This window comes from Saccostrea cucullata, unplaced genomic scaffold (assembly GCF_032062105.1).
Source record: "Saccostrea cucullata isolate Sc308-1 unplaced genomic scaffold, CSIRO_AGI_Scuc_v1 ctg492, whole genome shotgun sequence".
Taxonomy (NCBI): domain Eukaryota; kingdom Metazoa; phylum Mollusca; class Bivalvia; order Ostreida; family Ostreidae; genus Saccostrea; species Saccostrea cuccullata.
The window spans coordinates 346,179-364,856 of NW_026931306.1; the positions used below are offsets into that span (position 1 = coordinate 346,179).

At 33.9% G+C, this 18,678-nt stretch overlaps 3 protein-coding genes and 1 long non-coding RNA gene across 5 annotated transcripts in view; all 4 read right to left on the bottom strand.

The window, feature by feature from the left end:
- Nucleotides 1–2,719: 2,719 nt before the first annotated feature.
- LOC134232133 (multidrug resistance-associated protein 1-like) overlaps nucleotides 2,720–18,678 on the bottom strand; it is a 100,191-nt gene continuing 84,232 nt past the window's right edge. For both annotated transcript variants that reach the window (XM_062714087.1, XM_062714086.1), the window contains one exon: nucleotides 2,720–3,843. In XM_062714087.1, the coding sequence (XP_062570071.1) occupies nucleotides 3,732–3,843 (112 nt within the window). In that variant the 3' untranslated portion in view covers nucleotides 2,720–3,731. The remainder of the gene's footprint in view (nucleotides 3,844–18,678) is intronic.
- Nucleotides 7,676–10,067, bottom strand: LOC134232143 (uncharacterized). Its single transcript, XM_062714088.1, has 2 exons — nucleotides 8,788–10,067; nucleotides 7,676–7,961 (listed from the first exon to the last, which is right to left on the bottom strand). Exons 1-2 carry the CDS (start codon nucleotides 9,814–9,816, stop codon nucleotides 7,935–7,937), a joined length of 1,056 nt encoding a protein of 351 aa, XP_062570072.1. The 5' UTR covers nucleotides 9,817–10,067; the 3' UTR covers nucleotides 7,676–7,934.
- On the bottom strand, nucleotides 10,249–11,823 carry LOC134232142 (uncharacterized). Its single transcript, XR_009984722.1, has 3 exons — nucleotides 11,357–11,823; nucleotides 11,000–11,110; nucleotides 10,249–10,785 (listed from the first exon to the last, which is right to left on the bottom strand). It is a non-coding gene; the product is annotated as an uncharacterized LOC134232142 (long non-coding RNA).
- On the bottom strand, nucleotides 13,016–14,422 carry LOC134232144 (uncharacterized). The gene has a single exon (XM_062714090.1). The coding sequence runs from the start codon at nucleotides 14,154–14,156 to the stop codon at nucleotides 13,461–13,463; it is 696 nt and encodes a 231-aa protein (XP_062570074.1). The 5' UTR covers nucleotides 14,157–14,422; the 3' UTR covers nucleotides 13,016–13,460.

Consider the following 18,678-nt stretch of genomic DNA (forward strand, 5'->3'; position numbering starts at 1 on the left):
GTTGAAATTGGTTCAGTGGTTGCAGAGAAGAAGCTGAAAATGTTCAAATGTTAACACACGACGGGACGAACGAACGACAGACGACGACGGACGAAAACGGATAGCAATAGGTCACCTGAGTTTACTCAGGTGACCTAAAAAGTAAGTCATGGTGACCTACTTTTAAGTTGACATTGTTTGAGGCTCCAAGATGTATCAACTGACAAAGTTTGATGATCATAGACCTTACAGTGTCCAAAATATGCCTCTATACCAATTTGAAAACAAATGCCCACAAAATTTAAAAAGTAGGTCACCATGACCTACTTTTAAGATAACATGATGTAAAGTCCTAAGATGCAACATCGTAGAAGATTTGATGATCCTAGTTTTTACAGTGAGCAAAATATAAACGTTTTTATCAAGTGTAAATTTTGGTGAACTTTGAAGCTTTGAAGCATGGAGGCCATGCCGTTTGCCCCAGGGTGATGTCTTGAACAATTTTGATCTTCAACATATCTTGATTCTTGTAGGTAAGTTTTGTAAAAATCTGCCTGGTGGTTCTGGAGAAAAAGATTTTATAGCAAGCAGTACTTTTGGTTTTATTTTCCTGATTATCTCCCCTTGTTTACGGGTCGAAATCCTAGTTTTAGTTTAAATAGTAGCCCTTGGACCAAGGATGCTCTGTGAAAATTTTGACAATGATTGGCCAAAGGGTTCTTGAGTTATGGCCTATATTCCCACAAGAGGCCCAGGGGCCACACTGCTCACCTGAGCACATCAACTAAGAAAAAGCACATTAATCAGATCAGAGCTGAAAAGCTTACTGGGGGGGGGGGGTTAAGATGGCTTGAATTCTAATACTACTTTAGAATGCCTCTGTATCAATACTTCATATAACTTTTTGAGATAAAGATTTTTATAGATTTTTTAAACATTTTGTTTGTATATATTACTTTGTAATAAATTGAATTTGACTCCCCATTGCTTCCCTCTCTACCCCAAAGGGTACTCATGATTTGAACAAATTTAAATATTCAATGGATGAGGATGCTTACATGTCAATATGACTAAACATAGCTTTTCTCTTATTGGGATTTTTCCCTTTATTTTCCTATGTCAAACTTTGATTCACCATTAAGGCCCTTCTATACCCTTGGAGGTTATGATGTGAACAAATTTAATTCTACAATATCTGAGGATGCTTCCATATAAATATCACTAACTATGGCTTTGCTATTCTATAGAAAACAATTTTTTGAAATGTGTTTTAATGTAAAATTTGGACCCCCCATTGTGGCCCCACTCTATCCCTGGGGGTTATGATTTGAACAAACTAGAATCTACAGTACCTGAGAATGCTTCCATATAAATATCACTAATCGTGGCTTTGCAGTACTTGAGAAGAAAATTTTTAAAGATTTCCCTATATATTCCTATGTAAAACTTTGATCGGCCATTGTGGCCCCACCCAACCCTCAGGGGTCATGATTTGAACAAACTTGAATCTACACTGCCTGAAGATGCTTCCACATGAGTTTCATCTTTCCTGGCACAGTGGTTCTGGAGAATATGATTTTTAAAGATTTTTTCTACATATACACATGTATTCCTATGTAAAACTTTGATCAGCCATTGTGGCCCCACCCTACCACCAGGGGTCATGATTTAAAAAAGAAAACTTGAAAGAACACTATATGAGGACAATCCAATAAGAGTTTCATCTTTCCTGTCCCAATTGTTCTTGAGAAGAAGATTTTTAAAGATTTTTCCTATATATTCCTATGTAAAACTTTGATCGGCAATTGTGGCCCCACCTTACCCCCGGGGGTCATGATTTGAATAAACCTGAATCTACACTACCTGAGGATGATTCAATATGAGTTTCAACTTTCCTGTCCCTATAGATCTTGAGAAGAAGATTTTCATAGATTTTTTCCTATATATTCCTATGTAAAATTTGATCAGCAATTGTGGCCCCACCCTATCCCCCGGGGGTCATGATCTGAACAAACTTGAATCTAATCTACACTACCTGTGGATGATTCCACAAGAGTTTCATCTTTCCTGGCCCAGTGGTTCTTGAGAAGAAGATTTTTTAAAAATGCCATAAATTTTTCACTAATTCATAATTATCTCCCCTTGGTAGAGGGCAAAGCCCTTCATTTGAACAAACTTGAATCCCCTTTATCCAAGATTACTTTGTAGCAAGTTTGGTTGAAATTGGTCCAGTGGTTCTTGAGAAGAAGATGAAAATGTGAAAAGTTTACAACAACAAAGACAACGGACAAATTTTGATCAGAAAAGCCTTTGGCTCAGAAGAGCTAAAAATCTAGAATTGATTTTTTTGTAACCACTCATTTTTAAATTTTCTTCTTTGTCCGAGATTAGCACATATCCTCTCATGGTAATAATATGATGATGAGGAACATTGTCTATGTATTTTTTGAATAGTCCTCATATTATATCTTCAAAACAGAATTTGGATTTGAAAATTTTTTAGACTTACTACCTAAAATTTATTATTTTTGTTGTTTCTTCATAATTTGAATGTATTTCCGGCATTTCATGTGTATCTAATGTTTGTTGTTTTTAGTATGTATTGTATTCCATAGAACCAAATGCACATTTAATAATTGGTTTGAGTGAATAAATTGAACTTGAAACATTTAGAGACAATGACAAAAGTATTTTGATCAGAAAAGTTAACTAGTCAACTAAATAAAGATAAGCATTCAGAATTCTTTCCTTTCTTTATTTTGAAAAGGTGCAAGAAATATATTAATTATGTGCTTGAAAATTATTCATAAAAAATGAATGTATGTAATATAAAATGAGAGCCATTGGTAAAAGATAAAAAGCATAATCTCTGCATAAATTGGCCTTGTTATTTAGGAATTACAGGCTCCTCTATTACTCACATTCAAATTTCAGATTGTCACGTTCTAACAATCAAGGAAATATTTTCTTTTTAGTCACTGCATTATGACATCATGAAATGTGTCACATTTACCCCATCCTGTAAATTCCTTTAAAAATAGCCAAAAGTCGAAGTAATTTTTTTTTCAGTACATGTACATCTGTATTACATATAGAGCACAATCTCTGATCCAAAATATTTAGTAAATAATGAAATATCTGTTTCAGATGATCATTAAACATGTCTCTTATTTTAACTTACTAGTAATTCTGAAGGTAGTTACATATGCCTGTTTTCTACAAAAAATTGCATTTTTTCCAATACCTTGATCCTCAATAACAAAATTTATTACAGAAAATAGAGCAGTTAAGTCTGTACTTTTTTTTAATACAGTATAAGTGGAAATTTTAGCGAGATGCAAATTTAGCAATTTGTCCTCGGTATTTTATTTTTAGTGAGAACAGTAATTTTAGCGAATTTAAAAAGCTCATTTAAGAAGCTATATTAAAGTGCAATTATTTTTTTAGCGATATTCAATTTTAGCGATCTTGGCATCCTCGCTAATATTGCCAAAATTAAATCCTGGCTCGCTAAAAATTCTGCTTATACGGTATGTGAAATGGGACACATGGTGATAGTCAATCAGTTCATACAAGTACAGTTCATTTTATGTGTAAAATGAAACTAGCTCTTTCAACTACAATCTGATTGCAAGGACAGATATGGTGATTCTTACCATAAAATTTAAAATACCTTCATAAACATGACTTGCTAAGTTATATTTTTAAGAATAAGGTAAAAATGAACATTTTTTAATGCAAGATATAAATTTTCAAAGCAAATGAGCATCACTAGCCATTGCATAGAAGACACTTCCCCTGCTGTTCAGAAGGTTTTGAGGGCTGTCAAACTCGATGATCTTCCCTGCACTCAGAACCATTATCCTATGATAAAAGAAAAGAACTTTAAACTACATCCATATGACATGAATGTCCTGGCAAAGGAACATTTTAATGCAACATCAAAAGAATAGCACCTTTATCATTGTTCGAGGATAATAATCAGTGTTCTCTACAAGGGGTTTTACCGTGGCGGCCGGTGTAAAGACGAATAATGACCCCTATCAAATAATGACATGGGGTCATATTTCAATGACAAAAAATGACCCCCCAAGCCATAGAGAAAAAAAAATCATTTTTTGTAGAAAAAGAGCCCGAGGGGTCATTATTTTATATGGGAGTCCTAAAAAAATTGAACCCCATTGAAAAATGACCCCTTTAATAGTAGTATAAATAAATTGATGCAAATCATCAAATCGGCTGCAAAAATATATCATTTTAGCATTTAAAAAAAATTTCACAACGAATCCTTACGAAAAATAAAAAAAATAAAATAGAAAAAAAAAAAATTCCATGCATGGTACATATTTTTAATTGATTTTCAGCATGATGATCAAATGAGAGTACCATATATAAAGAAAACAAAAAGATGACCAATCACAGAGAGTATATTCTTTATCCTACAATATGCCATATGCTGCAATCTGTTACATTATACTTGTTTGCTTTTAAAAACTAAATCAACATCTTCATTAAAACTATTTGTGGTTTCCCTATCTACTCGACTTCGTCAATGCAGGGATGGGTAGTTTTCGTCAAACCGGATGTTGGGTTTAGCATTGTAACGGCTAAAACCTATGACGGTTTTGAGTTTTCTGGAATTTTTCACCGATTTTACAGATTCATTTTAAAATTTCAAGTGGGTCGCATTCCTCTTGGAAAAAAATTCAAGCATAAAATCAAACATTGGTATCTTACGCGTATTTTTGAACAAGTTTTTTTCTCCGAGAGGAATGCGCCCCATGTTTAAAATTAATATTTATGATTATCGTTTGGTCAGCTGGCGCATGCAGAAATCAAATTTACCTTATATAAATTTCATGTTATTAAAAACATCACATTGCAAAGATTTAATCTATCATAAGAAAAGTTACCGTAAATTATATAAACACAACCATAAATCCTTTTTAGCATAAATATGTTATTTATACGTGGTAAATATGGAAGGCTTCAGCCTAATAATTCAATTACAAACATTTTTTTTTAAAAATGGAGAAATGTATTCGCATTAGTCTACATGCTTTTTACACTTGCGTGTCTGTTCTGGATCACTGTTTAACAGAAGCCCTCCACAGTAGCCAGGTTATAACCATAATAGGTCTATTTTCTTTTTTTTTCAACATTTGACAAGTCGTCAGTTTTTTCTCTTGACGTCACAATGTGCAGAAAATGACGTCAAAGTCGCGGTGTAGGGACTTGCAATATTTTTCGTACACGTGATGATTGTAGATGAAATATTTCTAGGTGTTAAAAAAATATCAATTTTTTGAAAAATGTAATGTGGAAAATTTAAATAAATAACATTATTACTATTTAACGTAAGAACGTAAGTACATAGGCTTATATGTACTCATTATTCTGTGTTTTACATAATCATTATCACGCAATGTCGGGTAGAGCGATTAATGTTGATGTCTACAATAACACATCGTCGCAAACCACGACCAAAATGTACGATCCTCTCCTATTATGGAGAGAGCTATATGCGGACTCCGGACCGTGGCTTGAGACGATGACAATTAATAACATAGCTAAATATAAGTCATATGTATTTGTATACTGAATACTTTTATGTTTATATTTTGCTCATACATTGATATTTTTCATTTAGTCTGAATATCTAAAGGTAGTCAGCATGTCCCAGAGAGAGAGAGAGAGAGAGAGAGAGAGAGAGAGAGAGAGAGAGAGAGTGTGTGTGCACTTATTACAATATTTAAATTACAGTATGCTTTTCAAAAATTATTCTTAGTAAATGTCCCAATGTATTCATCAACTCGTGATTTTCAAATATGCCAACCTAATAAGCCTGTGGCCTCGTTTTCCATGTGTATGCTTTAAGGGTGGGTAGTCTATAACTGACAAACAAAATAAGCATCCGGTTAAAAAGGCAACATATACAAACGTATAGGAATACTGTTAGATAAGAGATTTAGGCGGCCTTTACATAAATTATAAGTTTATCAATTTAATATGAGAATAATCTCAAAAAAGGAAGGGTTGTCTGTTCCATTCTCTGCTTTGATTCTGTGATTAATATATGAATAATTATGACACAAAGGGTGGTAAAAAAAAAAGTAGGTTCCGACATCGCTCATCATAAAGAATTTTAACATGTATAAAATCATAAAACTTTTATTCAAAATCTTTTTCATATTCAGATTATCATCTTATTCACTGTGTTATTGCAGATCTTGCTTGAAAGTATACACTTAGAATCACAGGCCTTTTCGCTAAGGAAAAAAAATTACAATTTTTTAAAGAATCGACAAAGTGATGCGTTGAGTGACTAAACATTTATTCTGACTTCTTTGACTGACATAAAATTGCAAAATCCAACAAAGAATATGATTGGTGCTAATGATCGAAATCTGTGTCATGACTGACAAAAGTTGATTTGATACATGTGTATCCCGGTCGGGAGGTAGGGATATATTTCTGCGATTGATTATCATGACTGCCCCCCCCCCACCTCCATATTGAATATACAGTTATATTTACAATTACAGTACAAATTGCACTGACACTCCCTACCCCTAATAACTAGAGCTACTGAGCACTGAGCTCACTAAATGATGCCCCTTCAACTATTGAATGCAATAATTTTAATATTACATCGCTGCATTGCAAAGTTTTACACTGCAAGGCTTAATGATATTAATGAGGCGTTTTCCGTTGATTTTTGGATTGTACAATTTTTTTTAATTCGAAAGGGAGGGGGGGGGGGTGCACACCCGAGGCACCGGTCCTGGATCTGCCTTTGATTAACAGCGTTCTTGCATTAGAAGTTTGCTAATGCTGATCTCGGAAGTATTCGTTCAACGAAATAAAGGTATTGCTCGAAAATACACAAGTGTTGAAAATGGTTGAAAATTTCAAAAAGCAGAAAGATGGCAGGGATGAACGATATTTCATAACCCTGTCTAGTGATTGTCAATAGATGCACTGTATAGATTATTAAAAATAATTCCATGTATTATTTCTTCTAAAAACTTGAATTGATGATCGTGAAAACATTTTGCTAAAACATGAAGATGATTACTTTGAAAAAAGAATATCTTCACAATCGTGAAAACATTTTGCTAAAACATGAGGATGATTACTTTGAAAAAAGAATATCTTCACAAGTCCATGCGTTAAATATCACGCGATACTCCTGTAGAGGACTAAATCCCCCTTTTTCTCACAATTGTGTAACATGTATGGACAACTCTTTGATTGGAGAATGGTCCCTCATCCAAGCATACCTTTAGGGATGTGAAGGATGAGAGACATTCTATGTAATGAGCCTGAGGCTCAAGAGGGTATCATATAGCATTTGTTTCCTTGTGTAGCGAAGCATAACTGAGAAGATCTCAATTCAAAGACTTAAAAATAGTGTGTCATGTGACTACACTCGGAACCCAACCCATATAAAAGCGACTGTCCACGTGTGGATATCATAATTTACAGAATTTGTGACAACCCACAAAAAGGGTTGGGAAAAACAAAACATGAAAGTCTATTCAATATGGGTGGGTATATGATACCCTCTTGAACCTCAGGCTCATTACATAGAATGTCTCTCATCCTTCACATCCCTAAAGGTATGCTTGGATGAGGGACCATTCTATTACATATCGCCTTTCGGCTCTACGAGGGTATCATATAGCATATTCAAAGTGTTGTCACAAAATAACAAACACAACAAGAAATATTTTATAAACACATTGAATGTTTAATCAAAAGAAATGATATCAGCCGTTTATTTACACAAAAAGGAAAAACTTCACTTAAATCACTGTCTTTTCATATTATTGTCCAACACACTTTTCACAAAGGAATTCTGCACAGGAAGTTCTTTTAAATAATGCGCATGGAAAGTCTTTGCAGAGGGCCAGTTAGCTGTATCCATAATTTCCTTCATGGAGGTGCCAGCGTTATATGCCAGGGATGCTGCTGTTCCCCTAAAGGAATGAGCGGTAAAGGTATTAATTCCAGAGGAAAGTAAAACTTCTTTCAACCATCTAGCTAGTGTACAAGTTGTCACTTTCAAATAGGTTTTATATGATATAAATAAAAAAGGACTTTTGCGTACATCCTTTGTTCTGTCTAAATATTCTGTTAAAGTATCAAGAACACAAAGTTCTTTTTTATCATATTTAAAGAATGTGACTGAAGGCAATACAATACCTGGCCTCGAAGTTTTCATAAGAGTATGAATTTGAAACACAATTTTATCATTGTAAATACACATGTAATCTAAATTCAAAGCTGAGAGACTTTGTGCTCTTGCAGCAGTAGTTAGTGCACAAAGTGCTACTAATTTTAGTGTCAACATTTTGAGATTCAATGTTTGAACTGGATAAAGGCCACTTAAGAAATGCAAAACTTTTGAGACATCCCATGTCTTTTTACATTTAGGTATAGGGGGATTTAAATTATAGTATCCCTTTAACAACTTTGGAATCAGAATCTGGTTATTTACCAATTTCACATTGAAAAAGGAAAGGGTTTGTAAAAACATAGCTTTATTTGAATTTATTACTGAATATGAACATTTTTGTTTCATTAAATGTGCCAGATATTTGACAACATTCACCTCAGACGGTTGATAGGGATTAACTTTCCATTTACCACACCAAAAAACCCATTTTTGCCAAGCATATTGATATTGTTTATTGCTGGCTGGTCTAAGGGCTGCATTAATAATTGAACATTCGAATTCTGGAATTCCCTGACTCTCAAGGTGTTTCCTGATAGAACACAGGCGATCAAGGACATTTTCCTTACCATGGGATGAAACTCTCCGGTATGCGGCATGATCAAGAGATCCTTGTGCCTTGGTAACCTGGCGGGAACAGAAATTAAAGATGAAATTAACATTGGAAACCAACTTTGAGTTCTCCATAAAGGAATGATTACAATAGCCTCCTCTACTTTATCTGAAATGATTTTATTTATTATTTTCCCTATTAATCTGAAGGGAGGAAAAATATATGGTTTTAAATTGGTCCAATTCAGGGAAAAAGCATCAGTATCGGCAGCATCTGGATCATATACCCAAGAAATGAAATTGCTTAACTGTGCATTAAGTCTTGATGCAAACAAATCAATGTCAGGAAAGAAAAAATGATGACAAATTCGAATAAAAATATCGGATTTTAACATCCATTCTTTAGAATCTGAGAATTGTCTTGAAAGAAAATCTGCTTTTACATTTTCCACTCCTGGAATATGTTTAGCTGAAATAATGATATTTTTGTCTAAACACCAGTTCCAAATTTGAATCGCAACAGAATCAAGGGATTCAGAAGTCATTCCACCTATGGAATTAATATAAGCAACTGCAGTAGTGTTATCAGATTTAATACCAATATGACAGTTTGAATAGCTTGCAAAAAGAGCTCTGACTGCAAACTGAATAGCTCTAAGTTCCAATTCATTAATATGCATCTTAGATTCTAAAACAGACCAACGGCCTCCAGTAGATTTATCCTCAAAACTTGCTCCCCAACCTTGAAGGGATGCATCAGTTTCAACCCAGTAGTCAACTGATGGGTTGCGAATTAATTTCCCATTGAGTTTTTCAATATTATGTAACCACCACGTTATTTCCTGAACACTATTTTCTGAAATAACCATTTCTGATTCATAATCTATAGAATTTTTAAGACTTTTGATTTTGTCTCTTTCCAAATTTCTATAATGCAAAGGTCCAACAAATATAGCATTGAATGCATGAACAATAAGACCAATCAAGGATGCAAATTTACGAATTGGAACAATTTGCTCATGTAAAATCTCTGAACATAATGTCATAATTTTTGATACCTTCTCATCAGTAAGAAAGACCTTAAATTCCACAGAATCAATGATAAGCCCGCACCTCAGATCTCCATATATTTTCCATATTCAAAATAAGGAGAAAATGCGGACGGGAGTATTTGGACTAATTTTCCGCATTCATTCCAGATTTCCGTAGATTCAAATTTCCAGATTTTCTCCGTATTCAAAATTTGGAGAAAATATGGATGGGAGTATTTGGACTCTTTTTCCGTATTCTCTCCAGATTTCCGCATTTCCATATATAAAAAATATGGAGGTATTTACTTGGTTGATAAAATGCAGAAATACAGAAATCTGGAGAAAATGCGGAGTTAATCACATGGTTATAAAATGGCTTAAAACTGCTACATGATGCATACATACATACATATTTACAAAACCATCAACAATGTGCAAAATTATATACAATTTATGATACCATTATGAGAAAAACATTTAAATGAATGAAAAATTTACACATTATGGACATTAGCAATGTATTGGATCTTATATCTTTGACAAACAAACAGAGGAGCATATATGGAAAAAGTTGGAACTCTTATTATGCCACAAATTCATCATGAAAAAAATAAGAATGTGGCATTTTTTTTATATATATGAATTAAATGGAAATCTATTCATTCTATAAAAGCAAAAGTGGTAGTGAAAAGTTCAACACTTTTAGATATTGGGGGAAAAAATAACAATTGACATAGCTAGCATTGCATATTTACCAAAAAAAAAAGAAGCAATTTCATAGACATTTTTTATCAATCTGGATCACATTTGCCATTTTCTATCTGCATTCCTGATTCATATTTCTCACAATATTCAATTTATATCTCAGGTCTGTGCTTTACACCCATCTGTCCAATAAAAATTTTCTTCAGACTTCTTTGTAATTTGTAAGGTCACTGCATGTTTAATTTCTTGCAGCAGCACTTGCGGTCAAATTGGCAAATCCTATAAGTTAAAAAAAAAACTAAAATTATGGTGCAATATTAATAAAATTTTAATTAATTGCTTTTATTCCTTTTATAATCTTTTTATAAACACAAGTTTGGGTTCTTCAATTTTATATCAATTTGTTTAAAGTAATATTTATAATAATGACAATCATAGTTGACTGTTCTTAATTAAACGAGCAATAAAAAAGAAAAAAAAAAGAATATGATACCTCATACATAACCATCCATGGACCAGCTTTAAGCCTGTTAAAATCGCAGTTAGTTGAATAACCACTTATTCTTTTTCAGGAAATCTCCTCCTTTTGCACAGACGTTAGACTCTACCCAAAAAAAAAAAAAGTATGGTCATTGCTATAAATATAGAGATTACAGCCCATGGCTCCCCAAAATTAATTTAACACCTTTAATTGTGGTTAATCATAATTAAGTTCTTTGAGCTGATTGAATAATTTGAATCATGGGCATATTGGCTGAAACGAACATAGCCTGGTAGCTCAGTCCTAGGCCTAGAGCAATTTTATTTTCATCATCACTCACACACATTAAAAAAACTATGACTGACCTACTGTATATGAAATACGTGTATCTACATCTATTGGTTGATACAGCAATGCGATCTCAGGCTTCCTGGTCAACAAACCTCCTCTTCAAAACAGTGCAGATGTTACAACATGGAAGCCAAGGTCAAATTTTGGCGGTCTGTTGTTTAAATTAATTGATCACTGAGCCCTACTTTTTGAAACGTTCTTTCGATCCCGATCAAATTGTACATAACATTTAGGAGAAACAGAGAACTGCTGAAGTCCAGAGCTCCGTATTTTTTCCAGATGAAAAATATTCCAAGTTAAGAGTTAAATATTTTTCCAGATGAAAAATAGACTAAGTCCAATTCTCCGTATTATTTCCGTATATTTTCCAGATTATTTCCGTATATTTTCTGCTTTTCCGTATTGTTAATTCTCTCTGTATTTTTTCCACATTTTTTCCATATTTAAAATGAGAAAAAAATGCAGAATAATGTGGAAATCTGGAGATCTGAGGTGTTGGAGGCCAAATATTTTATTCTTTGAGTATCATTACTGACTTCTTGCGATTGATTGAGAAACCAATATTGTCTAACTCATTTGTCACTATTTCAGATTCTCTCTTACATTTCTCAAAATTTGTATTAACAATGAGAGATTCGTCAATATAGTAACAACATTTGATATTCATAGATCTGAAGGCTGCAAAAACTGGTTTCAAAACTTTAGTAAAAATTCTTGGCGCAGAGGCCAGACCAAAAGGAAGAACAGTAAATCTATACAAACTGTCATTCCAATAAAAAGCCAAATATTTCCTGAAATCAGGATGGATACTTATACTGAAATAAGCATCTTTAAGATAGATTGATGTCAAATAATCATATTTTTCAATTAGTTCCAAAGCAAAATGTAGATTTTCTTGCTTAAAATGTTGGTATTCAATAAATTCATTAAGACCTTTAAATTTATAATTGGTCTCTGACATTCATCTTTCTTTGGTACTAAAAAATGTTAGAAATATACTCATCTGATGGATTGTAAACTTTTTCAATGGCACCCTTTGCTAATAAATTTTCTACTTCATTTTGAACCAGAGTTTTGAATCATTTTCATTAAAGGAGATTCCTTTTGGAAAAAAAGATTGTTTTGGTTCCTCAATGAAATCAATTTTATAGCCTTCAACTGTGCTTAAAATCCATTTATCATTTGTAAAATTCTTCCAATATTCAATGTTAAGCTTTCTCACCTCAACTATTTCTTCTGACTGTTTCTCTGATAATAACTTTGCTGCTGGGAGTAGTTCTGTCCTCCTCTCTTGTAGCTCTGGCCTCCTCTCGGTCTGTATTGGTACCCTCTGTTTGGATACGTGTAACCTTGACTGTACTGATATGTTTGGTTGTGCTGCTGGAAATTTCCAGCAGCACCCCTGTACAATAAGGAGCTCTGTTTCTATATGCAGAGTACTGTAAATCATTTTTTATTCGCGAGAACTTTATTTTCGCGTAATTACGCGAGACAGTGTGCTCGCGAAAATTTAATTCTCGCGTATAATAGTATTTCTTAAGATTATATAGCGCAATAACCACAATTCGTGAAAATTTTGTCTCGCTAATCAAGAGTCAATGACGATCTCGCGAAAATAAGATGTCGTGAAAATTTAGTGATCTACAGTACATGTACTTTCCACCTTGCCCCCTGTTAGAGCTAAGGGGATACTTATTTATGTCACCCATGTCTTTAAGCTTTGACATACAACTATCACCAAACAGATTTTCAGAAATAGGGACATCAGAACTACATATCTTCCTGTACCTAGGATTCAAGTGATTTCTGATCTCATGTCGTCTTTTCATTGACAAATTGTAAAACCCATAACCAAGAAGACTGATTGAATCAGATAACATGGCTTTTGTTTTTTGATTGTCGATTTCTTTATTATTTGCAAATTGATCTGCTAAATTGACAATAGGTACTAAACCCTGGGCCAGAGACTTCTATATCTCTTGAAAAGACAAATCAGAAGAATGAGCTTGTTTTCCGAGAACATCCCATATTTCCTTGTTTACCCGTGGAACTTTCAACAAAGTGCAATTTTCTGGTCTATTATATTTTTTACCAATATCATTCATGGTTTCTTTTGAAGATTTTACGAGAGAGCAGCGTTAACTGCTTTGGCTAGACCAGACCCAATTTTAGGGCCGGTAACGTCATCTGGATTTAGCTGTGGAATATTCCATGATGAATCATCATCTAAAGGTTTCTCAATATCAACCGACTCAAAAGCATTTTGAAAAGCAACTTGAGGATCTATTCCGGGCAATGAAGGGCTAGGGGGAGCATCTAAATAGCTCAAATTGAAATCATTCAAAGTCTCTTCATTGTCAAAAAAATTTGATTCACCTTGATCTAAGCTTAAAATAGGTCTAGATGCAGTTGCACTGGGAAGACCAGTAGTAACCGTTTCATGTCCCGTATTGGACGCCATACTTTGCCAATTTTGACCTACATTTACATCTGACATTTTCTTAACAGACTCGGAAAGAGTAGAAATTGATTGCAAAATAGTATCAATTCCTAATGCAGATTTTAATTCGTTTATGTCTAAACAGGTATCATTTCCTGTTGATTTTTTCGTGATACGTCTTTGTTTAGACGGTTTAACGGTGATGGTTGTGTTTACACAGGGCTCTATGGCCGACTTTCTCTTTTTATTGCCACGTGTTTTACACTGTGACTGTTTATCAGACCTAGTCTGCATTTTTTCAGTTTCATTATCAAAAATCTCTTCGTCACTGTTTCCCCCCAGCGACAGGACATCGTCTCTGTCGTCCAAATCCGACATATTTAAAGACAAAAACACATGTTTACAACAGGTATTAGAAAAAACACCTAAAAGTAAAAAGACCAGAACAGCGTTCTTGGTAAGAATACAAACAGTTAAGTCACTTTATTATTTTTTCTCTGGACTTCGTCCTAGAGACGTATAGACTTAAAACAATAAATGTAAAACCCAACACGAATACAAACGTGCGTATGTTATGCTCGCTCAAGAAAAAAGATGATATCCACACGTGAACAGTCGCTTATATGGGTTGGGTTCCGAGTGTAGTCACATGACACACTATTTTTAAGTCTTTGAATTGAGATCTTTCATTATATGATGTAGATAAGTCATTATATTACATGTATGTGCAACTATCATTATATAAGGTGTTTTTGCTAGCGCTCTCAAGCACTAGCAACTACGTTAGTCCAAATTCCTGGAATACGCATGCTCGGCTTCACGGTCATGCATTCTGGGAAAACTGAAAACTACTATAGATAGACCGTACGATAAAAATTTCATTGTATCATTAAATAACTTTGTTTATTTATTGTGAAGCTTAATTACACTTTAAAGATAACAACATAATTGTAATATTTCAAAATTTCCCTTTTTTCCAGTGGAAAAGCCAGAGTCATTATCTGATTGTTCTAAACAAAGACAAGGGATTTTTTTTATGTCCAAGCAAAAGATATAGACTCTATTTTCAAGACCTCACTACACGAAAAATATATTCTATATGCTCGCAATCATGGCAATGTACGCCTAGCAAAAACTCTGTAAACAAGGATTTACACTAAAAAAAATACGAACAAATACATTATTTATTTTTTTTTAAAAATTCTGTGTATGGCTTTTAACCTAACAGTTCTTGACAAAGATGACCCAAAGGGCCAAGCTACTTCACATCTTCACATTCGGAACTCTCTGGAAACTCCAATGGGTCAACACAAAATCTTCAACCCTCCCCTCCATCGTTTCTTTAACTATGTGTCTATAAAATACACTTCACAAAAAATTATAACTTTATCACACCCCAGCCTCTATAAACATTAAAAAATTCAGCAAAATAAATCACTTGATCACGGACCTTCCTTTCTGTGTTTAAAAATTGCTACGGCGCTAGCTCACCTATCTTTTCAAAAAGATAAACTTGTTATCATTCTATGAAGTGCTTTTAACATTTAACAGCCCCCCCCTCCCCACTCCGGCTTGGCTTTATACAGGTTGATTAAAATCTCAAATGCATGAAGTTTGTGTAAATTATTGATAAAATTATTATTATAAAACATTATCAATGTCAACAATGAAACGTTAATATGAATTTAATCATTAACGTGCACCGCTGTAAGCAAACGCTGAATGGGCACGCTCATTTTCACTTGTACATGTACCAAAGCTTGTTTATACCTGACGTTGTAATTTCAAAGTTATGTTTTATTAACGAAATATTGAAGTACTAACTGTAATATATTGTAATATACATTTTTTGTGAAAAACTCATCAATAAATAAATATTTACCACTTTAATAATAAGAAATCAGAAGTGTTAAATTCACAACGTCATTATGACGTTTCTGCAAAACATATGAAATTCATCCTTATACATATGCTATTTTGAAGACTCCTTTCAGAAAATATGTAAAAGATATTGATAAAAGAAAGTTGGTTTGAAAAAATATATAGTCTGTAGATATATCCAGAGACAAAATTGTCCTATTTTGAAATCAGGCCAGTTTGTGTACTTTTTGATTTAAGCTCTTTGTCTATATAAGATAGGGCATACTCAAAAGCCATGCGACCTGAGTCAATATGCTGCCGTTGGTTCAACATAATCCATTAGAGATGCTAATCAGGAGATCAACACCACCCATCAACATATATAATCAACATTGTTTCAAAGTTTTTTCAATGTTGTGTGCCTGCAGGGATCGTGGATCTTAATCCTGTTATGTGATAAAGTCGATGTTTTATCAAAAAAAGAAGAGGCCCATGGGCCATATTGCTCACCTGAGTAACTTTGGCCATGCTTTTCTTTACCAGATTTCCAAAACGTAATAGCTATTGTGACCCAGCCCTACCCCAACAGTCATGATGTTAAAACTTTGAAATTTACACTATCCCAGGATGCTTCATACATAAGTTTCAGCTTTTCTGGCCCAGTGGTTCTTGAGAAGAAAATTTTTTAAGGTTTTCCCATATATTTCAATGTAAATTGGATTCCTCATTGTGGCCCGCCCTACCCCAGTTGGTCATGATTTTAACAATTTACAATCAACATTATCCCAGGATGCTTCCACATAAGTTTCAGCTTTTCTGGTCAGGTGGTTATCGGTAGAAGATTTCATAATGACCCCACCCTATTTTTCTCTTTTCTTGATTATCTTCCCCTTGTACGGGGACTTGGCCCTTTATTTTAACAATTTGAACTCCCCTTCACCCAAGAATGCTTTGTACCAAGTTTGGTTGAAATTGGCTCTGTGGATCTTGAGAATAAGTTGAAAAAGTTTACGGAGAGACGGTCAACAGACAATGGGTGATCAGAAAAGCTCAGGTGGGTGATCTAAAAAACGTTTTGTCATTTGCAAATGTAATACCAGTAATTAATGTTTTCCAATACTTAGTACCCACTACTACTTGATGTTCTTTCATTTTGGCCTGTTTTCCCCCATTTCAGATAATTTTTTTCTGCATTATATAATTAATTATAGCTACCCGATGGTGTCAACCCGGGTCCTTTCATGTAAACCTGATGGTGTCAACCCAGGTATCTCAAAATTATCCCAAGTATCTCAAAATTTAACCTGACGGTGTCAACCCAGGTTCCATTCATTAGAACCCGACGGTGTCAACCCGGGTACTCTCATACACAACCTGATGGTGTCAACCCAGGTTTCTATGGTTACAGTTTTAGCTATAAATTTCCTGACGGTGTCAACCCAGGAAGTTCTTTTATTTTTTCTATGTGTGAGTAGCCCCCGAGAAGGCCAAAATTTATTGTGTAAATGAAATGTATGATAGAGTTGTTTTGTTTTTCCTTATGTTTTGATTTGCGTTCAATAAATGTGGAAATTTCAATTGCTCTTATTATATGTATAAAATGATATTTTTTATGTAAGAAAAAATTTTGTTTATACATAACCTTGAAGTTTTTCATGTGTACCTAATTTTTCCCCTATACATTTTGCTAGTTATTGAACTACTAATTTAACATTCATTGTGTAAATCCATGTAGAAAGAATTGCAGTGTAATTTTGGTGAAAGTGTTGTAAATCTAATTGAATTTGTAAAAGCAATCATTGTTTGACACTTAGACAAAGGAAGCTATTTTTAGAGAGATTATCTGTCTTAGGAACCAGTATTTCATGTCCATATTAGGTAATGCGTAGTGCGAGGGACAGGAAGATCCCGGGGGGTCTGTAGCCACGTGACCCCCCAAACTAATCCACATCAAATTTCATGTAACATCATCATTCCTTTGTTCTAACTTCAGCTTGATGTACATGCTCCGTGTTTTTTTGTTATCCCACCCACCTTCCCCATACTGCACCTTTTGTAATATTATGTGTCAAAAATGTTTTAAATTTTTAATTGTACATGTATATACCATCATTGGGGCTCTCACAATTTCTATGTATTCATGTTCAACTGCCTGTTTTCCCCCCATTCAGATACAATTTTTGCCTGTTTTCCCCCATTTCAGATAAATTTTTTCTGCATTATATAATTAATTATAGCTACCCGATGGTGTCAACCTGGGTCCTTTCATGTAAACCTGATGGTGTCAACCCAGGTATCTCAAAATTATCCCAAGTATCTCAAAATTTAACCTGACGGTGTCAACCCAGGTTCCATTCATTAGAACCCGACGGTGTCAACCCGGGTACTCTCATACACAACCTGATGGTGTCAACCCAGGTTTCTATGGTTACAGTTTTAGCTATAAATTTCCTGACGGTGTCAACCCAGGAAGTTCTTTTATTTTTTCTATGTGTGAGTAGCCCCCGAGAAGACCAAAATTTATTGTGTAAATGAAATGTATGATAGAGTTGTTTTGTTTTTCCTTATGTTTTGATTTGCGTTCAATAAATGTGGAAATTTCAATTGCTCTTATTATATGTATAAACAGTAATTAATGTTTTCAAAACGACATTTATTAAAGATATAATTCTTAAAAGCTTACACCAGTTATTAGATATTCAAATCACTGATATTCATATAAGGAAACTCAAAACGTTTTGGTTCCATGTCTTATGCATGCCCATTCTGGGAAGAACTTTTATCAAATAATAAGTTAATGAATATCTGATGAAAATTAAAACAAGAGGCCCATGGGCCACAGCGCTTACCTGAGCACTGTGGCTGGGAAAAAGTTGAAATTGGTTTATTATTGAATAGTTATGTTTCAATTTTAGCATGCATATGAATAGTACTTCCGGTTCTATGAGTCCCTTAAAATTGCCTATGGAGATTTCAATGTTAAATTTGCAATCACGCTTGTTCCATTATTTCAGCAATTCTTGTGATATTTCATATGAAT